This window comes from Siniperca chuatsi, linkage group LG13, assembly GCF_020085105.1.
Source record: "Siniperca chuatsi isolate FFG_IHB_CAS linkage group LG13, ASM2008510v1, whole genome shotgun sequence".
Taxonomy (NCBI): Eukaryota; Metazoa; Chordata; class Actinopteri; order Centrarchiformes; family Sinipercidae; genus Siniperca; species Siniperca chuatsi.
This window is the reverse complement of record NC_058054.1, coordinates 15294398-15306547: the sequence shown is the minus strand read 5'-3', so window position 1 is coordinate 15306547 and position 12150 is coordinate 15294398. Positions and strand designations below refer to the sequence as shown.

General features: G+C 39.1%; 1 protein-coding gene across 1 annotated transcript; it reads right to left on the bottom strand.

Moving 5' to 3' along the window:
• Window positions 1-2391: 2391 nt before the first annotated feature.
• Window positions 2392-10770, bottom strand: LOC122886631 (uncharacterized protein KIAA0040). The gene is made up of 2 exons (XM_044219047.1): window positions 10564-10770; window positions 2392-6775 (listed from the first exon to the last, which is right to left on the bottom strand). The coding sequence occupies exon 2, from the start codon at window positions 6025-6027 to the stop codon at window positions 5695-5697; it is 333 nt and encodes a 110-aa protein (XP_044074982.1). The 5' UTR covers window positions 6028-6775; window positions 10564-10770; the 3' UTR covers window positions 2392-5694.
• Between the last annotated feature and the right edge of the window lie 1380 nt (window positions 10771-12150).

The following is a 12150-nucleotide window of genomic DNA, read 5'->3' as shown; positions in this document are numbered from 1 at the left end:
CAAGCTATCAGTAGCTTTAGTTCAATGATCTACATCTCAAAGTCTCCTCATAAAACTAAGCTGCATTATTAATTTGACAAAATCATCAACTTATTAGCTTTTTCTTTGAGTTTTCAACAACAACATCACAGTTTTCATCTGCAGACGGCAGACAGCTCAGTTTGTATTTTGAGTTTATATTATTAATCTATCATGAAACATGGATGACACCTTGAAATAAAACTGTTCAGTGAGTGCTTCCTCTCCCTTCAGTTGATTTTCTCTATCTAGAACTGCAGTGTTCCCACAGTACAACACTTTCATCATACTGAATTCAGCAACTACACTTGCAGGCACTGATGACTGTTTGCTGTCTGGTCTCATAACAGTTTCCCAACTCTGTGTCTCATAATCTGTAGACAGCAACAGCTCACTGGCTGTCTGGGTGGGACCCATTTTACACAGCTGCTAAAAGTGCATGGAAAGGATAGAAACAGCATGCTACACCATTTAAACACAAAATACAGATACATGCTCTATTCCAACAACACTGCACCACTTCAGGAACGCCATTCCTTCCTCAAAGGCCAAATGAAGAAGTGAAAAGAAAATGTTTATTCATCTAAATCAAATAACAGTGTGAGAAGGCTGCTGCCTGAAATTTGGCAACAAATATTTCTAGCATAGCATTTATTTTTTCCAACTTTGAAATGAAATGTCTCACAAAAGCTCATTGATGCGAAAGGCCTTTTCAGCCACAGTGATTGCAAATTACTTTGAGGAGATTGGTTCCTGCCATTACTCTGCAAGGCAAGTGGTTAGCTTAGTGCCAGGATAAACAGAGAGGGGAGAGAGAGCAGTTTTCTCTCTCTCTTTCTTTCTGTCTCTGTCTTGTATGTGGTTATATACAGTACAGTATATACAATATACAGTATAAGCTTGCCGACATACACATTTGTCTGCCCCTGTCACTTGGGTTGGCACTTCCTAATGCAATTTCAATACGCCTACGTTCAGTCTGATGTATTTTTTCCATGAGAGAACTTGGTAATGTTGTAACAAGGGAGTGTTTGTTTTAAGGGGTGGGGTGTGAGCAGTTCATGGAAAGAGAGAAGTACTCACCACAGAAGAGGAGAGCAGAAAAAGAGAAGAGAATTGACATTTGCAATGAACTTCTATTTGTCATAGTATCAACTGTCACTCAGCAAATGAGAACACAAAAGAATACCACTGACTCACTCCACGTTTTGAGGTGCTTCAGATGTACCTGTTACTAAATTGCATCTCTTAACACAAAAGTCAAGAACCACAGCTGGCTGGCATGCTTAGTTTATATTCCATACATATTCAACAGGCTAAGTGACTTGAATGTGGCTATCATGTGCAGGTGGAGTCACAAATAGCCAGGCATACCAATTTCCCTCAGGGAGGGGCTCCTTGAGGGATGTCTCAACAAAAGGGGTTGTGTACTGAGCTACTGTAAAGTGTTCCTGTCAACACATTGATTGTTGTTTACAATGTATCACACCTTGGCTAAGCACACCAGTGACAGAAACGATTTGTCAGGGAGTTGGATACACCTCCACATTCACACGTCACAGTGAAAAGATGACAAGTTGTGAAAGATCATTCTCAAAGACACCTCAGGCCTTGAAGAATGAAATAAACAAGCGTGTTGTTTACATGCTGAGATTTAAGTTATGCTAATACTTTGACAACACCGAACATCTCACGCAGGTTAAGAATCATGGATCCGTGAGATGGTACAAATTTCCCAAAGTGCATGTCTCAGTCTTAATATTGTCAAAGATGAATTGCTCCTCAAGCCAAACTGATTACTTGCATCAAAGATTGCTCTGCTATGGCCATCAAACCAATGATTAAAATTACATGTTCACGAAGATCACTAGAGGCAGAAGTGCTTCTTAACTGCATTGCCTCAGCAGCTTTCAGTTTTGCTTTCATTTACACAGTTTAGACCATAAGAAACCTTTCTACAGCCCCTTTTATCTCCTTATTTTCCATAATTCATTGCAGTAGAAGTGAAAGTGAGTGTAAAAGGAAATGTTGCAGTTTGGAACCATGCATAGCAGATGTCATGCTGTATGTGAATGTTGTTTGTTTTTTCGCACATTTCATGGTAGCAGTTCCCGTGGTCTCAATAAACACAGTGTTTTATCAGTCTGCAAAAATGACAGGGAGCTTTGTTCCCATTGGGGTGCACATACACAAAATAAATACATTGGCTGTATAAATAATGATTAATGTGAGCATATTGTCTTAGAAGCCACATTGAATGAAGAGGCCTGTGCAATATATGATATGTTCACACATAAAGATAATGACTTGATGTCAAAACTCAAAGGCTCCGTTAGCTTCAGTTTATATGAGAAATAGAAAGATGAGATTCCACAAAGCTAAAAAAAATACTTTATTCATCTCCCTGTCAGCTTCCACATTGTGCTCTCCTTTATCATAGTATCTCTATATGTCAGGATAAATTATGCATGCAGAGCTACCAACAAAGCCCAGCCAGGCACATAATTAAAAAAAAAAAAAGAATCACCTCAGCATTTTTTCAACTGTGGAACAACAAAAACATGTCTTAAATATACAACGTCATGCATAATTGGATGGGATCAAAAAGGTGATGCTTATCATATAGAAAACTATCCAGGACGGCAGATTTGCTGTTCAGATAGATGACAAATCCTCCCACCTCTGTTCCCTCTGATCACTGCAAACTGACAAAGGGAAAAAAGCAAAATATATATATTTTATATTCCCTACCTTCTGACTCCTGCAGCTGATTTACAAAACTCCCTAGAAAATAAAATATGATCTGTTCAAAGTGAGAGAAATCAAAACACACTGATGGTCAACAACATCACAAATACTGCCTAACAGGTGTTGAGAAGAAAAGCGTGAAAGGTGTGAACATGTTAACAGAAAACAAAGTGATCACATTAATGCAACCAGCACTTCAGCATAATATATATTTATAGCACAGGGTGTAAAAACACTCACAATACTGTATGATGGATCAGAAAACTGATAATGAGGATCAGTAACTCATGGTCAGCTGGTAACTGAATGCAGCCGGGAGGGATCAAAAAATGATTAGCATTCAGTCTGAAACAGAAGAACAGTAGAAACAGAAACACATACTTTTCATGCCCGCCTGCATTTGTCCTTGTAATTATTCTGATGAAATGACTAGAATACTTAAAGCAAAAGAGAGTCTACTATTCTATAAGATCAGCTCTGTCTGAAGGTAACAAATCCGCCTAAGGATACCTCTAAATCCATTTTTACACTTTGGTTTTTGTACGGATTAAACAAACAAGATATAACAAATTAATTATTAATCATTATTTTGCTTTGGATAGAGCCAGGCTAGCTGTTTCCCCCTGTTTCCAGTCTTTGTGCTGAGCTAAGCTAACCAGCTGCTGGCTCCAGGTACATATTTACCATGAGAGCGGTATCAAGCTTCTCATCTAACTCTTGGTAAGAAAGCAAATTAGTATATTTCCTACTACTCCTTTAATCTTAATTTTCTTTTATCTACTCCCCATCTTTATCATTATGTTTATGCTGTTAAGAAAGCCTGTCACAGTCGGTAATAATGAACAGGAACTGACAATCTCTCTCTGACAAACACAAACCACAATGATGTGTTCAGCCAACCTCTGAACGCGTTGATAACGTTATTTCTTGGCAAACCTCTCAGTCTGGGTGATAGCACTTGTAAGTGATTATACATTGAAGCTCATTGCTACTGAGGCTTTTATTTTGCAGGGCAAGCTTTCAAATTAAGCCCAACAAGTACAGTTTCTCTCTCTGAACATGAAGCAGAAGAGACAAACCCCAGTTTCCACATGGGAATGTATCTGTCTGAGCAGTAATGAAATGAGTGGGGCCTGTTTTCCCAGCAGCACTTGAGCAAGAAGATCAACTTAGTGCCAGCGTAAGCTAATGCATAAAGATGATGATACTGCTGAGACGCTTCTGCTTAATTGGGCTTTGAGATGTCGTACAGTTAAAAAAAAAAAGAGCCATCAGGCACAATCTACTTGAAGCCCAAACCATCTGATTATTTCAGGGTTTCTCTTCTTCATAATTATTTAAAAAATATGTTAAGTTGAATAACAAAATTGCTTTGTGTACATGAATGTTATTGAAATTCTGATGTATTTACAAACATTATTGATGTAAACGAACCTGAGCCCGTATTAAACTTTTAAGAATTACACTCAAGACGACTTATGAGTAAAAAAGTTCTTTGCTGAATGTGAGCAAAAAGACACTTTTCCCTTTACCCTACTTAGTGTACAAATAACCTTTAGGAGCAGCTTTTTGACTGGTTAATCACATTGTTCATTCTTTGTTTAAAGAAATCTTTGCATTTTACTCAGTGCTTTGTTTTTTTTTTTGCAAAAACATATGTAATTATAATTTTTATCCTTAATATCTCTAGTAACAATAAACATGTGAAATTAACAACAACATTCTTATTTTATAATATGTAGGAATGAAATACTAGGAAATTTGCTGAAATGGAGACAAAAAGAAAACTGGAGCAAGAAAGAAATTCTGCTAGTGGCAGCTTAATTTGTGTAATTTGCAGCCCTGATAAATGCAAGAAAAGAGAAAAAAGTGGTGTAACATGCTATGAAATGCTCAAATCAAAAGCAAATAGCAGGCTAAAACTATCCTACTCTGAATTATACATATTGCTTCAGCTAGTGGGCTCATAATGACCAATTATATTTTGTATATTCGCTCTCAAAAAGTGTGTGCTCATCTCTGTTTCTGTGCTGCAGTCATCTAGGATCTACTCTCAACCAACTTAAAAGACCTCTGGAGCTCTCTTAAATTTAAGAACATTTTTAAGTCTTAAGAAATTTTTGTGAAGAATTTATACTTTTTTCACTTAAATCCAATAAATACAGCCAAAAAAACATTACTGACTTCGATACGGTTGTTGTCTGGTGTTAATCGGTGCATTTAAAGATCTGTGAATCAACAGATTCGTTTTTTGCTTTTAGCTGGTTTTCAATACATTTGGATTATGAATTGTGCATTTAAGGCTCACTTGACCTGAATAACTAGGCGAAGTGTCTCTCTCTGTGGCCTACACTGTATCATATTATATAAAATCTAAATGAAGTAAGTTATAGTTTTATTTCTGCATCCGGTGAGTTAAACTTTTTGGACGCCAGTGGCTTTCACTTTAGAAAGTGAGAGTCAATCATCGGTCTCAGAATGTGAAAAGTAGGCAGTATTACAGCCATCTGAACACTGGGCAGACCTTAAATTGTCTCTCTCTCCCAAATACAGACGCAATGAATTTCACATGGGAGCTCTAAGAACAAAGTGCTCTCAATAACACTGTACCTCTCTCTCTCTCCCACACACACTCTGTCTAACCTACTCAACCTCTGTCTAACCTACTCACACACACACACGCACACACACACACTAACACACACTTGCAGCTATGTATATGTCTCTGTCAAGCATATTTTTCCTTTATGTACCACGCACTAAAAGGCCTATACAAAATGTTGTAAACATTGTCCACATACAACATCATATGAATACAAAATGCCAGAATCTATACACTGTTTACATATTTCAATCAAATCAACGCTCCATCAGCTCCACTGCACCAACTGGCTCAGGATCAGCAATCTCAAACTTAAAAATGGATTCCTACTCCATGGCCAGGGCGACCCTGTCAGGTGTCATCGGCCCCGTCTTGACAGAGATCCACAAGTCTTCGGTATTGACCGAATTCTTTTTCTTCTTTGTTTCTGACCTTGGCGTTGCCCTGGCGTCTCCGCAGCAGCAGCAACAGCAGCTGTCGGCATGGCGACAGCAGCAGCAGTGGCAGCACACCACCAAAGTAGTGAGGAGGACCAGTAGAGGAAGAGTTAGGAGGACCGCCAGGCAGACTGTGTTGTAGACCCCCTGGTTGTGTTTATCTGTAGCCAAACTCCAAAGTTGGTTAAAAAAATCCTGAATGCTGTCTGTTTTCCCATCCATGGCTTTCGGAGACGGAGCTGTGCCTTCTTTTAATTAAGTCTGTCTGGCAGTTATAAAGTTTTAATAAATCCTTTAGAGGGTTGTGAAGTTTGTAAGTCAGTAAATGTGCGTATTAGGCTGCTGGAGACACCAAAACAATTAAGATATGGTGTTAATTTAAAACAAAAGTCCTTTTACATAATCTGGTTCCAGCTCTAAAGTTGTAAGATATGAAGTTTTACTCTCAATGAAACATCAAACATCTAACAGTCCAACAGCCGTCAGGTCTGATATTTTTGACGACCTGAAATTGAACTTTCATATACTCCTGTTTTCTACTTACAATGATCAGAGTTTAGATAGTTGCCCAGAAACACAGCACTATCTACCTATGAGGCTTGTGTATGTGCTCAGGCTTGTGTTGTTCACATTAAATGGAAATACAGGAAGCATGGAGGGTGACTTCATGTATGTCTCCTTCCTTCAAGTGTCCTATGAGGTGGTTACAAAGCCAAAGCATTTTTAAAACAAATCCAAAAGACCAAAAGCTCATTTGTTTATAACAAAAGTTTTCTTTGAAATCGCCTAGTTTGCGATGATTCTGATCTTGATGCAGGAGGAAAAAGCCAAAATCTTCAGCCAAGATTATTTATGCTGCTTGGCATTCCACTGACAGTTTTCTTGCTCTTTGTCTTCTCTTGTCCTCTTGCCCTTTGGCTTTCGGTGTAGTTTAATCCAGTTGTAGAGAGGTGGTTTAATTTGGGTGTGTCTGTGGAACAAAAAAAAAGAGAAAGTGAACATGGAGAGAAATTTGGTTTCCGGCAGACAGCTCATCTTCTTCCTCCCCATTTCCCTTCCCTGCCTCCAATCCATCTTTCTGTCTCTGTCTTTAACATCTCTACTCCTGCTCTACCCCTCTTGTCAGCGTCAGTTTCGGATTTTCAGCTTTCCCCTCATTAATACTGCAGAGGAGTCATTCAGGATTCAGGGCAGATCTCTCTAAGAGTCCCACTGAGGAAAATAAGGGCAAAGAAAGAGAGAGAGAAGGAGAGGACGAAACGGAGGGAGATTGTGTCTGAGAGAAAGCCAGACAGAGATAGAGGTAACCAATCTTTCGAAGAGCCCCGCTGAGACGGTGAGTGTGACGGGAGAGAGGTAGGCTAGAGAGACCTGCTACATTAGATTCATCTGAATATACCCGGCTAATGGTTCCCTTTGGAGGAGATAGATGGGATCTGGCTTATGTTTTCATAAATGTCTGATTGTAACTATTTCTTCTGGCCTCGGATGAAATCTCCTCTTAAAAGCTCTCCTGGAGAAGAAAACACGAGGTGAGGTACTTCGATTGGTGAAGTAGGTCTGCAAAGCATGAGCCAGTCTTAGAAATAAAAAGTAATATTGTTCCCTTTTTCTCTGCAAATATTGACTGTTTGGTTAAGTCTGAAGCCTTGAGGCGAAGTCTTTATTTAAATTATGTTAAACAACTATAGTTCTTCAAATGAAGTATGTCCCTTAGATTCTCTATAGCTCAAGGCTATAGAGCTTTGTATTCTAGATGCAGGAGGGAGAAAAGATTTTCATCTCGCATATGGCTGCTTCTTAGGCAGAGTGAGAGAGGGTAAGATGCACCTGCAAATAGAGAGCAAATAGATTTGGTGTGGCTGTCGCCTTGTGTTGCGTCTCATGTGTGAAATTGGTTTACCCACAGACAGCCTGCTAACTTCCCTCCTGCTCATTTGCTCAACAGGAAGCTGAGGGCTCAAAGCTAAGTGGCAAGAGTCACCTGAAATGTCAAAGCACGAGTTCAGAAAGAGTCTCATCTCTAAAAACCAAACTGATATAAAAGAAATCACCAAATTTGAATCTGTGGCAGTGCCGCTTTTATACTGGTTACATATTTTTACTTTTATTTACTTATTTTTATATTAAAGTTAAAAAAACAAGGGTACATATATGCAACTGTACATTTTAGGCCAAGCATTACTGGGCCTCAAGGACCTTAAAAGTACATGTTTGGTATTGGATTTTAGGTGCAAGCTAGCTATTTAATCTTATTTAATCCTTACATCATATACTGGTGGTTCACAAGCAGTCACAAGATAAACCTGAAAGGTCATAAGATGATTAAGAGGGTGGGAAAGTAGAAAACATAATTCTGCTACACAAAATTCTGTTCATTTTTTCAGATTTTTCTCTAATCTTTGTTTTGTTTTTTTTCTTGTGGATTACTTGATCATTTTCCCTTTTCAGGCCTGTAAAAAACTTAAAATAAAACAAAGAAAAAAAATCAGCTGCGTCCCTATTCCATACTACCTACTCACTGTATACAGCATATACCAATCTTTATATTATACTGTTTTTGCAACCAACATACTTACATACAACACACATTGTTTTATACTAACAGGAACTCATGCAATATGTGCACTGTGCAAAGGCAATCAAACTGCGACTTTAGAATGTCACAGCCAATTAAACTTAACAAAAAGAAGCAAAAATGTTTTTCCAAAAATCCTACTAATCATTTTTATTTTCTGAGAGGTTCCTGGAGCAGCTGTGTGAAGCTTCTCCATTTCCTTTGTGCATTGCATTGTGGGAGAATAGTCAAAAGCACACTGACATTTTTTTATATGTCTACTGACTGCTTTGAGTATACTTTATCTTAGGATATAGGATAAACTGCAATGGAAACAGACTTAGCGAATAAATCCTGACATTTATGAAGCCTGTGTGATCTTAACATCACTCAAGCCAAAGAATGGCGGACGACGAATACATCAGATATGTGTGGACTGTCATCTTGTTGCGCCCTCTTCTTCTGCAAAGGTTTAATCGTAATGGAGAATTATGCCATCCACTGTTTATCTCGATGCATCCGAAAACTTATAGTCACTTATCAGTAGTGGATGGAAATGTGCATTAATTCACATTTCTTTTCCATTAAAATTTGCGTTACATTTGGATGGAAACTTGATTATTAACTATACTGCAGACTGTGCACATTGTTGGGAGCCACGATGTCACTGCCGCATTATTCTTGATTATTTCCTTTACTGTAGGTACATGTTGCTGTGATGAGCTTGGCTGAGCAGCAGCACCTTTGTGCACACTCTGATCTTTCTCACATCATGAAAACACTGTCAACACGACAAGCCAGAGTCAACGAACAATAGAGAGACAAAGGCCAGAAGCACCACAGAGGTGTTATCTAGCTATAGCAAAGAGATGACTAACAATGTGGTAAAGTCATTAAATGGAATTTATGACCTAATTTTGTTTTTTCTATGTGCTCACATACAAAGACAAGTCAAAATAGTTATTTATTGTATTAATAATAATGGATGTTTAAACTTTTCTTAAGGTAAACACTTGCCAGTATTACCATTCCAAGAGTCTCTTTCTCGGCAGGCCATTTGCAGTACTGAACAGAAGAGGTCATTTATAAAGAGAATATAGCTATGTTTATACAAAAGATGGATTCCAAATACATTTTAAATGACGCCACAGACTTTAAATATTTCCCTGGTTCATATCATCTCATTGAGATGCCATTCTAAGACTCCGACTGGGTACTTCACTTTCTCATGACATTGTGCTGTCCTAAGCCAATCATATACAGGAAAAGGCCATTTCTGGGGCACACAAAGCCAGGAAGGGGCTGAGAAAAATGTTATGATTGGACTTGGTTAGCCCCTGCTGTTTTTTAAGGAACATGTGCGACCTAAAAGACAAAGTTGTGACAGAAGGCAAGGCAGGAATCTTTAATGACCTGCCCCGAGCACACAGTCAGAGCAGATCGCTCATCAGGCAGTATTAATTCACAGTGCTTGGACATGATCAGTTTGACCTGAGTCAGCCACCAACAAACGATTAAAGCCATACTACTTTGTGTTTCTTGCCGGAAACATGAGCTATCTTGGATCACTAAGTGCAGCTGTTTCGCTTGGGTAGCTACAGGCCTGCCGATAGTCTGGAGGAGTACAGTTCTCCACAGTAAGCAAGAGCAAGTGCAAAAGCCCAAGACAGTTCAGGCTTGTATAAACTGTGAAATGAGCAACGTGGAGGACATTCTTACAGGAAGGTCTTCAGACGAAACTAATACCATCATCATTAAATGATTGAGCCAAAAATGTTTTCTGCAATGGTCCACTGAGCAGAGTCACGGGAACTTATTCGATGTGGTTGATGCAGCAAATGTAGAGATTATAACTGATGACAAAATTTAACTTTTTCTTTTCATAAACTGAAATTTTCAATCAAATGGTTTATTTTAAAAAGTCAAGAAAATAACATGAAGAGTATGTTATAGTGGTGCTCCGCAGCACTCAAAGGCAGGAAGAAACTTATCAGCTTATCGTTGTAACTTGTCCTGTCAAATCTAACTACTGCCAAAGCATTTTCTTTCAAAGGAGTTTGCCACAGTTGCAGCAATTTTGCTCCTATTTTCCCAACTGTCACATAACAAAAAGCATCAACAGCTTATATAAACCACTCAGAACAGTTTCAAAGTATTTCAAATTGCTGGCACTCAAGGCCTGTTAGAAAGCGGCACCTTACCCCGCAGGCACTTGTGAAGTGGCAGGTCAGCTCTCCCCTCCTGTCTAATCCAGTCAGCTGCTCAAACTTCTGTTGTTTCTGTTTTGGTATCTGGCTTCTGCTCTGTTCTGGTCCCCCTCACTCAGACATCTTGACATGTCTTCACTTTCTGTTCCTGTTTCCCTCTCTACCCTTGTTTCCCATCCTCCTCCTCCTCTCTCTCTTTCTCTCTCTCTCTGAGTGAGTGTGTGTTTTGGTCACAGCGTCACTGCACCCTGCCCACTTTGTGCAAGAATGGGCCCTCTGTCTGTGCTTATGTGTTTCCTGCATGGCGAACTGGATTCTTGTGGTTGCTTTACTCACCCAAGCACCGAATGATGTCAGACAGGAGAGGGAATGTTAGGTAAACTGAATATGAAATGAAATCACAAGAAGCCTTTATTAAATGTGTCTCAAAGCAAATTCCCCATGTTAGGATATTAAAAGAAAGGCTCCCCTACATGCACTGATCTGAAAACCTTGCAACACCAGCCTTAAGTTGCAGGCAAGGTTGCAGTATTTTGCATAATAACACTAAATTACTCAAACAAACACCACTCCACCCATCTCAGAGTCCCAAAATGGGAATAAAAAGGGGAAATGAAAGCAGCTAAAGTGTGTGTGTTGTGAGTACCACCAGGTGTAAGAGTCAGTAGCGGGTGAGATATGAAAGAGTGAGGTCATGTGAAGTACACACACACACAAACACTTACTATGCCTTTGGCGTTGTGGTCAATGCCCTTTCAGTTCAGTCGAGCAAAAGAGGATTTTTATTCAAGTCAGAAAAAAGACAAAAAGCGTTCTGCTGACATTAAATAGCAGCCTATTTACTCTCCATTCCTCAAAGGGGGAAGTTATGAGTTAATGTGCATTGACTCGAATACTGTATATGTACTCACAAACAGTATGATGTGTGTTTGTGAACATAGAGTACAGTTGGCCCAATGCATTAACTCAAAAAGTTCTGCATAGTCAGGTCACATAACCACTATGGATTTCCTTTTAAAAAAAAGTTTCATTTTAGTCGTTCTCTGTTGTTTCTTTTACAGTGTGAGTCTCCAAATTCAGCTATTCAAGAATTTAGAAAATAATGAATGAGGATCTCATTCATTATTGATGCCCTTCAAAGTAGTCTGTGGTGGAGAAAACATCAAAAAGTCCAATAAGAATATTGATACTTGAAATATGATCAGATCAGCACTGCTATTTTATAATAATCTACTGCAGCTATTGTAGATGGAAACATTTTCTCTGATAATCTTGAAAACACACCTCAAGAACCATCTGACTGGCTGAACATGCAGGGTGTTTTTTCGTAACTATGGGGCATGGTTACATGAAAATTGATGAGACAAGCCTCAACATGTCTGCAGGTGTGTCAGAGCCATCTTAGACAAATAGCAACCACACACACACACACACACGGCCAACACAGAGGGTGCTGTCTGACTGGCAGGGCGTGTAGTGCTGCTACAGAGTGAAGCTATAGCACAGCTGCTGTTGAGGCACTACAGTGTCCAGTCACCTCGAGCAAGTGTTGATTAATGACCTGAGTGTAGCAGCACTTTC

What these genes read in the sequence shown, in the direction of transcription:
- LOC122886631 (XM_044219047.1), bottom strand. Translation starts at nt 6,027, where the DNA reads ATGGATGGGAAAACAGACAGCATTCAGGATTTTTTTAACCAACTTTGG.